Here is an 11931-nt window from a genome sequence, read left to right on the forward strand (position 1 = left end):
TGTTGCCATAACAGATGCTGCTCAAACTAGACCTAGTGCTCCTACTTAAATGGATGATGAGGATTGGATTGACACTTTTGATGATTACATGTCCAAGCAGCCAGCGGTGCCCTCCACTTATGTGCATACAGAGTTAGATTTGTACTTGGAAGAGCCACTGCTTCCTAAGATACAAGAATTGGATATCATTCAGTGGTGACAACATGCAGGGCTGAAATACCTAATGTTACGAAAAATTGCACGTGATGTCCTTGCTATTCGTGTGACAATGGTGGCATCTGAGTCAGTCTTTAGTATAGGTGGGAGAATAATTAGTCCACATCGTAATAGGCTTGTACCATCTATGATAGAAGCACTTATATGCATGCAAGCTTGGTCTCATACCGACATGTTGGGTAAGTGCAATTTCTATAAGTATGTGTTTTCATTCTGGATAAGCTATAAAACTAATTTGTGAATACTATATCAATGCAGGTTCTCAGTCCACTTTTGTTGGTGCTTTGAAGACTTGTCTTGACGAAAAAGATGAAAAAATGGTATTGTTGTTTGCTTCTGTTTTCAACTTGTGAATTTACACTACGTTCAACATTTTAGTAATGAGCTATTCTCTCTATTTTTATTTCACAGGATGAAGATGATTTCACAATAATGGATGAATGATGAACTCATTAAGCGAAGATGAATTCCCTAAGTTGCCTACCTATTTGATAAAAAAAACTCTTATTTATTCCTGAACTTGACGTTGCTGTATTGCTATCTCTGAAATAGTTTTATTGAAATTGTTGCTGTGAAATAACTCTTATTTGTCCTTGAACTTGACGTTTCAGTGAAATTGTTGCTGTGACTCTTATTTGTCCCTGTACTTGTTGTAACTCTTATTTGAGAAACAACTCTTATATGGTGTTGTATTGTTGCTGTAACTCTTATTTGTGAAATTGTTGCTGTAACTCTTTGCTGTGAAATTGTTTCAGTGAAATTGTTCATGTTCTCGAGTTTCGGTTAATCCGTTGGGTTTCGGATATCCGTGAATTTTAGTTTCGGGGATAGATTTTTACCTGAATCGGTGTTCGAGGCGGATTCGGATCTTAGGTTCGTATTTCGATTTTGGGTGTCCAAGACACCACCTGATCTGAATCCACCCCGTTGCCATCCTTTGCCCGCACCCAAACTCCCTAAGGCAAACCGGAGCGCCACTTGAGTGCGCGGCGGCCGAATTCCCTTCCAACGAGAGGCGCCGTATCCTGGCGTGGCTGGCGGCGGCGCGCGGCACGTCCATCAGGCGTCCAGAAGCCAGGCGCCAGGGCGACCACCTGCGGGTTACGTGATCGGGCAACGCGCCAGTGACTGCGGGTCTGCGGCCATCAAACCAACCTGCCTTCAGCTCGCCGGCGCCATCACTCATCAGAGCGGAATGCCAAAGCCTGAAACGTCTGCTTTTTCGGCACTGATCACATTATCAATCTCTCATGCCTGCACCGTGCAAGAGTGCAAGACCAAAAACTGGTTGCAGAGCAGACCACAGGATTATATTTTAATGCGAGTTTTTTTTTCCCTACATAATTCTTAAAAAAAATCATTGCATTCCACATGCAGTGTGGAGTGTTTGCTAGGCTCAGCAGTCTCTTTTCTCAACAGGCAAAACAAGCACTACGAGAGAGCAGGACGACCAACCAAAGTTATGCTACGAACAGGCATATTTACATGTAGCTTTCCTATTTACAAGATAGTGACTACTGGCTACGATGGTAAAAAAAACATTCAGCATTACAGGTTATCCCCACTTGACAAAGCTCAATCACCAATCTTTCAGAAGCTCACTAGCGACATCTTTGTAACTGACCTTTTTCTTCTTTGGGGGAGGAGCTGCATTCGGGTCTGGGGCTGGAACCCCGGATGTTCCTGCATCTGGCACCAGAATATCAGAACTTTTGGATGTGTTACTTCCTACCCCAGGTGGAGCCTTCTCAACTATCGTTGGGGGCGGCACCCTGCTTGCACCTTCTGTCCTTGTCTGGCTCAGCGTTGGTATCATATCCAGAAGCATTGCGTGCAATGGATCAACCATTTGTTCTATCTTCTCACCCGGCACACTGCTCGTCACTTCAGCAGCACTTGTTCTTTGGAAAGGACTGCCTGGTTTCTCCTCCATGGCATTTGATTCGACACCTTTGGGCTCTTGCTCCCCCAAAGTGACAAACTGGGCACCTGGAGGTGGTCCGTGCAGGTCTTTATCACTATTATCTCCTACCGTTTTAGAGATGTAATCCACATCCAACTTTTGATCTTCTTTATCAGTTCCACTAGGCCCACTTTCTTCAGATCCTCCATCATCTATATTCGCTTGCTGATATTCTCTCCTAGCCCTTGTTCTTGGGACTGGTCTGAAAGCAGCTCGGGGCGGTCCTTGATCTTTGTTGCTGATACCTTTTCCAATCTCTTTAGAGTTGTAATCTGTGTCCATATTTTGGTCATCTTGACATTCACCAGGGGCACTTTCTTCAGATTCAACATCATCATCTATTTTTGCTTGCTGGTTTCCTCTTCTTGCCCTCATTCGCCGAGCTGGTCTAGGAACAGCTTTTGTGACCCTTGAAATACTGGCTGCCCTGCTCCTTTTCCTTGGCGCATGTTTGACATGCGCTCTTTCAACCTCCCTGTGTTCCTCAAACTTATGATCTAGAGGGCGAATATTTTCCTCACTGAAACAAATTAGAAATAGGTGAAAGATGAGATCATAAGAGATTTGACAATAATAACCAAAACATAAATGTTTCAATATTCAAAATTTCATTATCTGAACATTCACAAATTACCTCCTTTCAATTTCTAGTTCTTCTAGTGTATCTGGTTTAAGGTTGTAAGCAGTTTCAGACAGCTTCATTTGTTTCTCCACTGAATCTTCCAACCACTTGTTACTGACAACATGCAATCTTTTGTCATGTAGATAACGTCTTTCAGCAGGAGGGAAGCTGCATAAACAACCAATAGGGTCCCATAAATGTTACGTTTCCCTTCTCTTGCAAAAGTCAGAAAGCAAATATAAAAGAGCAATAAATCAGTACCTCTTGTACAGGATATCAAAGTTGTAGTTCTGTAAAACTGAAACTACAACCAAATGAGTAGCTGCAGCAATGCTGCTGCAGACTTGACCACCATGCATTGTTAGATCCTGCTTCACCCTCTTCAGGGCAATATCGGATATTAAATTGTAGTCCACATTCCTCCAGGAGAAAAAAAGATGGAAAACAAATAAGGACACGCATTATGTGAAAGATGATGTTACTTGACAGTAAATAAGGTTTCGAGTCGAAGAGCTCTTGTAACTTTTGTCTGTATATCCACTTGTGGATATAGAAGCCGGATTTCTATCCATTATTATCTTAAAAAAACTTGACAGTAAATGAGGCTTACACTAAAGGTGCATTATGCAAGTAGACACAGCAGCCCTGGAAGAAGCAGAATCTCTCGTCTATGCAATGCTTCCTTTTGTACTGATTAACCATATTCGAATCACCAGCAACTTTGTCGATGTTACTGAAAATCTGGAGAATAAAAAATTGGAAGAAAGAAATATCAAAATGGTTCATTATGAATCTGTACTTGTAGAAGGCCAAAAAAAAAATCAAGTACAGTCAGCAACACCTTCTCCATCGTTATTCTACCAAGTGCATACTCCTAAGTACAAAAATCAGCTGTGACAAAAAAATACTAACAGACTTAGGATGCCAGGGCAAAGTTGACAGAAGGCTACAGGAAAATATCACATGACAGCCCATCTTTGGGTGCTATCATGCAAACCTAATACCTAACAGTCACTGATTTTGTATGAATCACAAAAAATAATCTAGCATATAGACTACAATGGTTCATTGTTGAAGTATATGCACCTTCCACTAACTGGCTGATTGCACAGTTACTTAGTTACAGTAATTCAGTCCCCCACGGTGGTCCATCTTCAATTTTGACTTACTGTTATATGTGTCCTATGTGATGAAGTATTATAGTATTTGAAGAAATAAAGGATCTGCTGCGTATAGGAACAAATGCCATACCTGCTTGAGGTCAGCAATATCAATGTCCCAGTAGTAATAGTCAGCATATGAATCAATCTCTTCAGGAAATTTGTGCCTGGCAAAATCAGCAAGATAAAGTATATACCTGCACAATAATGATTGCATTAGAAAATTTTGCTAAAGAATTTATGCAACAAATTTGGGCACAAGTTAAAGGGTCAAACTTAGGTTGCAAATGAAGAGGACGTTTTTCCTTGCAACAGTCCAATATCCAGTCATAGTGAATGATCCTTCCCTGACGTATGGCTGCCTGATATTTGATACCTGAAAGTTAACATGCAAATAACCTTCAAACTATATGTATTCATTATCCTATTATTAAAGAAAATGGGGAGTCCTGAATAAACAAAGGTAAATACCTTTCTTCTCCGCAGCTATGCAGTGAGTAACAGAGTCATTCAGATTCATGGAGAAAGATCCCCCATTTTCCACAACCAGTTTATGAAAATATTCGAGATTGTATGATGATGGGATATTAACAAAATCTAAGTAAGATAAGGAATAATCTCCATCTACTTTACAGTGTTTTGTAAATGCATATATAGTTTTCTGGCTTTTGTCTTGTAGAATAAGTGTAGCTAGCAAAGAATAGCGCAGGAAAGGATACAGAAAATCATGTTTGCAAATATCAGCGTTTCTCCCTTGAGACCTGACACATCAGTCTTCATTAGATGTGAAGGGATGATTGAAACACTCTTCTTCTTCTCCCCTTTTTTGGTTGTTCTTGAGCGTTTCATGTTATCATTCTCGAGGCTATTATCATCTGCCACCCTTTGTGTTGTTCCATTACTTGAATGCACAATGTCCACAAATGCTGCAAGGATCAGCATGTTATAGAGAATTCCTCCTTGAGATATAATCAAGATTAAAGCATCATAAGGGATGTAACCTATTGTAAACTACTCCCTCCGTTTCAAATTGTAGGTCGTTTTGGCTTTTCTAGATTCATAGTATATTATTATGCATCTAGACATACACTATATCTAAGTGCATAGCAAAAACTATGCACCTAGAAAAGTCAAAACGACCTACAATTTGGAACGAAGGGAGTACTCAAGAAAAACTAAGGTAACAAACACACAATATTAAGTTTAAGCAAAATGGTTACCTTGAACATCAAGGCACTCATGCCATGGCTTATCATATCTCAATCTCTGAATACGGGGGAATCTCAAGCAGTACGGAGCAGCAAATACCTGCAAACAATTGAAAGAAGTTGTTAAAAAGCAGTGAGAAAATATAGCAGCTATCACAAAAGAAAAAACAGTCCCAAGCATAATGCTGTTAAAGACTGAATTGCAGTAAATAAAGTTTTGACTCTTTAAATCAAATACCTCGGACTTGATTGTACGAATATCACTCGTTATAGACATTATGACTGACCTGCAAAAGCAATTAGTGATTTAGCATATCATGTGTTTTCTGTATCTGTGAAAATGGTTAGCAAGAACTCAAATGATTAAATAAAGCTTACTTATCAGGGCTCTCTATCCAGACATCTGGCCTCTCCTTTGAGTTATTTGTAACTTCATAAAATTTGGGTGGTTTTTTGGGGTACTCATTTTTCCTGAGGCAAAAATACCACAATATCAGAGATTGAGAAGGGAATTTAGTGCCTTAAAGTGTAATACATTTGCTGGTGAGCATTGATGAGACATACACAAAATACTGAACCAATAAATATGCAACAGAAGAATCAAAGTTACCTGAAATAAGGCTTCAGTTTGGTGACGAGAGCATCACGCTCTTCATCAGAGAGGCCAGTACCAACCCGGCAAAAGGAAAGAAATCTTGAAAAGAGTATTTGCGAACAGAAAACAAGTAAGAAACATCATGGAACAATAAAACAAAATTCTGACCACATAAAAACCAATTAGAGGTGTACAATGGTAAGAAACATCACATCTAATAATTACTACGAACATGTATTTACATGTCTTGCCAAATACACGTATGAAATGCATAAAACTACTGTCAGAATATGTAATACTGAAAGACAAAAGGTATTCATGCACGCCTATCAGCAAATCTTCACTAAAATTGAGTAGAACCAAATTATAACCACATTTCGTCTTTGACTATGATCTTCATCTACAATTATCTATCTACAGGACATAGATGATGGGAGGAGCAACCTCTGAATTACCTTTTGGGATAACTGTTATCATCTGAAGGCACAGCAAGGCCAACTAAAAACTGTGCAACCTATATGACAGTTAAGAATAATGGTTAGCGTTTTTTACGAACAAAGCTAGGAGGAAGTGAGTCTTGACAGTAAATACAATTCATTTCTTTGTCCTTTTATGATTATATAGAATGAGTAAAGACTATGCACTAGCAAGACATTATATATCACAAGCAGCTAGCCCTAATGCTGAAACTAGAACAATAAGCCATGAGTATGTATATTTCAAAATAAGAATGTCTATTGCACCTCTCCTCCTCGACGTCCAGATCCATAGTATCCTCCTAACAACAAAGGGGTAAACATACCCTCAATCAATGTATTCAATCAAAAGTTGCAAAACGTTTATTGCTTATTCTTCACACACGGATAAAGATGCTTACCTATAATAATAGCATCCAGATCAGCACCTGCGTGTATATAATCAGGCTTTAGTTTAAGCCACTTTCCATTTCGATCACCAGGCTCCCATTTGGAATCAAGGTCCTTCAGTATAATGCCTTCATCTCTAACCACAATAAATGAATTGAAAAGCCATAAGGTCAAACCTAAAAAGATTTTTCTTTTTATTGTGAAAACTTGAAGTTGATTATTGCCTATGAAAGTGGGAAAAGACCTGTTCTCGATAGTATCTTTGAAGAATTTCTCGACATCTTCAAGATTATGTGCAATAATGGACCAGCATGGTTCATCTACAGATTGCAAATATGCTTACTGTCACGTACTAATGGGAGGTCAAATGTATAACAAATATAATACAACATAACATGCGACTCTTACAAAGAAAATTAAAGACGCAGCAAAAATAAAGTTCTGTCAACATACTAGATCAAGCTATTGGAATCCATTGTGCATTGTAATCTATTTTGGAAGTGGGAGAACTCAAATGCATTCATTAAAAATGAAAAATACAACCGTAATAATTAGCAGCAACCTGAAGGGCGACGGGCATTTAGACCACCTGTTGGGATCAAAATCTCAAGACGACCCTTTAAAGGTTTCACAACCTTCTGTAGAATTTCTTGCCGCTCGGTCAAGCTTTGGTGGATAACACTGGTATCTCCAGCATAAAGGATGTCGAAAGCAACATCTATACATTGCTAGTGTCAAGAAAAACATGACAAACAGGAAAAGAACAAAAATGAGAGATTTTAAACGAAGTGCTAAACCTAGGACCACATGCTAGGATTCATTTCCTGATAGCCATATACTGAAATGATGAGAAACAGAGTATTCAAACAACATATATCATTGCCAAACATGCAGAGAGTTTTCCTTAAAACAATGAACAGAAAATACCAGGACAAAAGGTAAGAATGCAAGAAGTACAAGAAAAAGAAGGATACAGCACAGCTGCAAGCACAGAATAAATTCAGTTAGATAGGAAATTTGTGGAAAGATCATTCCAAAACCAAAACCAAACATGTGAGAAAGTATCGAGAAAATAACCTGGCGATCAGTCTCCAGCCCCTCCCTTGCAGCCTTAGCTGAGAAAATGAATTAGATTAATCCACTATAAAAACATTCAGGGTAATAATTGTTTTTCTTTTTTTAATCGAATATCACAAACCTATTTCCTGATTTGAACCAAATTCAGCAAAACGGTTAAGTGCAGTGTCCCAGACAAGCATTTCTCCATCCAATATACACCTGGTTATTAAAACCAATGAGCATCAGAACTAGAACGAGTTACAAGGAATTGTGTATTTTGAAAGGGACCAACAAAAAAGAAGCTTCTATTGTCTTAGAGACCAAACCACTTTTTTTTTGGGGTGGGGTGGGGGGGGGGGGGGATGCTAGGATACTGCTGAACATTGTAATTAAGTAAATGGGCCCTAGAATACAACAGCCTTCGCTATTTTTGTTTTAGAAAACAGAAATGCTACCTGTCCACCAGGATATTTTCCTTAATAATCTTTGACATCCCAGGTGCGTATTCAGAGTGATCAAGAAAGCTCCTGATATACACGAATAAAGTGAGTCAAGCAAGATGAAGCTAACTGTACAGATGAACAAGGAATTAAAACTAACAAAAAGGAACCAGTAAGTTGAAGAAAAATATACAAGAAGTAAATAGCAACTAATTCGGTTACCTTGAGAAGAAATGAATCTCTTCCCCATTTTTGTGAATTTGAATACGGTCACCATCAAATTTGCACTCAGCAACCACTTGTTTTCCATGAAGCTGGACAAAGGGAGGGGTATCATGACCAAGCAAATTATGTAGAAGAAGTATAAAGAAGGTTTTCACTTAGCAATGACTACAACCTCCGCAGTAGCTAAAAAAGGAAAAAAGAAAAAGGAAATGTTTGAGGAACGACCTTCTTCCAAGCAGCTGAAGCATCACGGACTCTCATAGCTAGCTGAGGCCTGACAGCCTTCCCAATTTCTATATCCTGGTTGTATGGCATAAAAGGCATCATGCAACAATAAACATGGAGTCCCCAATAAATAAATAAATCATATCTATAAGCACCACAACTGCAATACAGCAGAAAAACAGAAGTCATGAGTGGTACGTGTCTATAGAAATTCAAATGCTCACCCCACCCAAGCAAATATGCAGACGCAAAACAGTGGGTGAGAAAAGCTTTTGACAACATATCATTTTTCAGGGGTTATGATGTTGCGCATTAAGAGTAAGTCATGGAAAGAAAAAGTCCAATAAAATAAATTCAGCACCATCACCTGGCGTTTATGCCTCTGACTTCGATCTTTGAGCTTCTCACAGACGAATTTCAAGTCACAAGTGACATTAAACAAGTCTTGGGCATCAGGATGAAATTCATCAAATATGCTCTTCTCACTTATCCCCAACTTCAAATCTATAAAATTGAAAAAGATCAAACATCAAAGACAATGTGGAATACTACAGGATTGCAGCAAAAACATACAAAATCTCACCAAATAAGAAATGGGCAGAGATATCACACCTTTAAGAATAATCATCAGAAGCCACTTCATTTCTAGGGCATTGGTTTTCTTGATCAGACTAGAAAGTATTGAGGCCTTCTCAGACCTATCAGGAATGAAAAAAAAACTCCTGACATTTCTGCCATTCACAAATGTGAATATAGCTGAATTAGCTACCTGTTCTCAGTTGCAGCTAGACGATCGAGTGCATCATTGACCTCCTTTATCGTCAATCCACCAGACGTTATACCTTGCCTCCGTTGCAAGACCTGGGTAGCAACCAATACATAACTTAAGCAAGGTAGCTGCTGATAAACCACAATGACTAATATGGCACTTTAATCAAGCAATCTAGCTATAATCATTCTGATCTGAACCAAACTTTTCAATCCAAACTACACCCATCCAACCCCACGAAACCAAATAAAGACCAAGACAGATTCCACATTTAAAGTAGGAGAACGTTATTGACAAATTGTGTGCACCAAAACAGATTGATTGGCCCATCAATCCAAAGAGAAATGCCAAGCATAAAAAATGGGGGATTCTCTCCCCCTCCAGTGACCCATAAAAAAAAAAAACAAGCCAAGCATGAGCATATAAAACATGTTGAGACAAAATGTCAAGCATACAATTCAAAGAAGCAAACCTGACACTAATTGTCAGCGTCTAGAGCTTATGCTGCTAGCCCAATTCATATACACAACTAAGTTAAACCTAACATACATATGCAAAGTACTAGTAGCACTTGAACAGAGTTGATATCATCATCCGACAAGGGCGGTAACACGGCTTAGTTAGAGAAGAGAACGTGAGATTGAGGACTGGAAGTGCAGCTGTGGTGCTACTGTACTGTACCTCAGCGGCGACAAGCGCGAAGTTGCCGGCGTTGCGGCCACCCCCGCCGCGGCGCCAGTTGATGAGCCGGACGGCGTCGGGGGAGTCCTTGGCGATGCCGAGGGCGTCGACAAGCACGGCGGCGAGGGCGGCTTCCTTGAGTCCGTAGGTGCCGCGCTCGCGATCGAGCCCCGGGAGGACGAGGCGGAGCGCGCTGAAGAAATCATCCCTACCGCCGCTGGGCACGTAGGCCCGGTCGAGGAACACGCGGAGGCGGCCGCGCTTCTTCGCCGACCCCTTGTCACCCGACATCGCCTGGAACATCGCCACCAGGAGGCCGAAACGCACCTTCGCCGCCATCGCCGGCGGTGGGGTGGGAAGTCGAAGGTCAAACCGAACGTGCAATCTCCTTTCAAAAAAAAAAAGGAAAAACGAAGAAATATCAAACTACGAACGTTAAATGAATATTGGTCAGTGGTCACGATTGCGATTCAAACAGTTGCAGCAGTACCAATTTGGGAAAGGGGATTCATGGGCAGAGAATCGGGAATTTGGGAGTCACCTCGCTTCTGGTAGCTGCTACCATCAATGCCTTGTTGCGCCCCCTTACGCGCTCCCCCTCTTCCCCGGACGTCGGGACGCCGCCGCGTCCCAGTCCCCTCGCTGCCCGCTGGCTCGCTCCAGCCGAACACCCTGGCCGCCGGCGGCCGCTGCCTGCTCTGGTTCCGGCGCTTTCCACTACCGCAGTCCCGCCTGCCGGCTGCGTGTTCGAGTTTGACGAGAAACGGCGAGAGGAAGAGTGAGGACTTGAGACCGAGAGAGCACAACCGAGCATTTCGGGCCTGTAAAGTTTTGATGGGCCAGTTTGAAGGGCACCACCAACTGGGCTAGTTTTCAGGGCTGATGGTACACAAAATGATCCATTCGGCCCAGTTTGGTTCTTCCCAACTCCCCACGCTCGACGCCCCGCATCGCATCTAGGTGTGATTGGTTGTCTTCCCCAGGGAGCCAGGCTTGCAACAGGGAGCCAGATCGGCCGGAGCCAGGCCCTGCAGTGCAAATGCCTCATTCCAACCAAGCTCCAACCAAGCCACAAGAAGATAGTGATTGGTTGCATGAATGCACACAGAATTCAAATAGGAGATGCAAGATGAGTTTGTTTGATTGCCTGAATGCATCATGTTCCAGTGTACTCTTGAATGCATAGTGTGATGACACCACCAGCAAGTCCATGGGGTCAAATAACAGTTTGTCACAAGTCTAACATCACATACATTTTGAAAGTAAAACCACAATTATTATAGCTTGAACTAAGATTACTGCAGCCTCTAATAACATCATGATATCTTTAAAATCCCAAGAAGGATTCTTGATCTTAGGTTTAGTTGTAGCCTACCTCTTTTGCTTCAAATTTTGCATCATAAAATGCTAGCATGACTTCTTCTTTTGTCTTGTATTTTTTTGAGCACGCTCCCATAAAGACTTGATCATGGCAATCCTCCCAGCTGGAGAAACTCCAGTTTAACGGCCAATAGTTACCACGACATATCTGGACAGTAAAGAGAGAAAACAAAGTATCATTGGCTAAAAAAGAAGTTGATAATAATTCAGCCTAGATTCATTGGCAATGGATCATGAAACCAATTTGAAATGTAATCAGCAAGCAAGCAAAAGGAGCATAGGTTGACATCAATGTCAAATGGTGAACATATACCATTATTGGCAATGGACATATATGCCCAACAAATGAAACCAGTTTGAGATGTAATCAACAAGCAAAAGGAGCACAGGTTGACAACAATGTCAAATGGTGAATTTATACCATCACTAGCAAAGGACATATATGCTCAGATTAATGTAACATATAGCATCATTGGCAAAGGACATTTAAATCACAGCATGAATGGCAAAGAATGTATACTC

At 40.8% G+C, this 11931-nt stretch overlaps 1 protein-coding gene across 3 annotated transcripts; it reads right to left on the minus strand.

The window, feature by feature from the left end:
- Positions 1-1490: 1490 nt before the first annotated feature.
- LOC101760644 (putative DNA ligase 4) lies at positions 1491-10781 on the minus strand. 3 transcript variants are annotated; one of them, XM_022828599.1, is made up of 28 exons: positions 10571-10781; positions 10030-10414; positions 9349-9440; positions 9192-9277; positions 8947-9083; positions 8580-8654; positions 8352-8443; positions 8145-8216; positions 7829-7908; positions 7708-7745; positions 7605-7611; positions 7193-7348; positions 6875-6950; positions 6642-6766; positions 6508-6542; positions 6220-6278; positions 5780-5863; positions 5548-5640; positions 5408-5456; positions 5182-5269; positions 4681-4887; positions 4433-4558; positions 4238-4337; positions 4053-4158; positions 3412-3542; positions 3063-3221; positions 2814-2969; positions 1491-2699 (listed from the first exon to the last, which is right to left on the minus strand). In XM_022828599.1, exons 2-28 carry the CDS (start codon positions 10366-10368, stop codon positions 1796-1798), a joined length of 3672 nt encoding a protein of 1223 aa, XP_022684334.1. In that variant the 5' UTR covers positions 10369-10414; positions 10571-10781; the 3' UTR covers positions 1491-1795. The 3 variants fall into 3 exon arrangements, with proteins under 3 accessions (XP_022684334.1, XP_012702657.2, XP_022684333.1); XM_012847203.3 differs by having other exon boundaries at positions 10030-10417; XM_022828598.1 differs by having other exon boundaries at positions 10030-10417; positions 10520-10781.
- Between the last annotated feature and the right edge of the window lie 1150 nt (positions 10782-11931).

The sequence above is a fragment of the Setaria italica genome, chromosome VII, assembly GCF_000263155.2.
Source record: "Setaria italica strain Yugu1 chromosome VII, Setaria_italica_v2.0, whole genome shotgun sequence".
NCBI lineage: Eukaryota > Viridiplantae > Streptophyta > Magnoliopsida > Poales > Poaceae > Setaria > Setaria italica.

Bases quoted from the DNA above. Each gene is read 5' to 3' on its own strand.
- LOC101760644 (XM_022828599.1), bottom strand. From the start codon at position 10,368: ATGGCGGCGAAGGTGCGTTTCGGCCTCCTGGTGGCGATGTTCCAGGCG. The intron at 6,543-6,641 runs GTAAGCATCTTT...CTTTGTTGTTAG, and splicing joins TCTGGATGCTATTATTATAG to GAGGATACTATGGATCTGGA. The intron at 4,559-4,680 runs GTATCCTTTCCT...TATCTTACTTAG, and splicing joins ATTTGCAAACATGATTTTCT to ATTTTGTTAATATCCCATCA.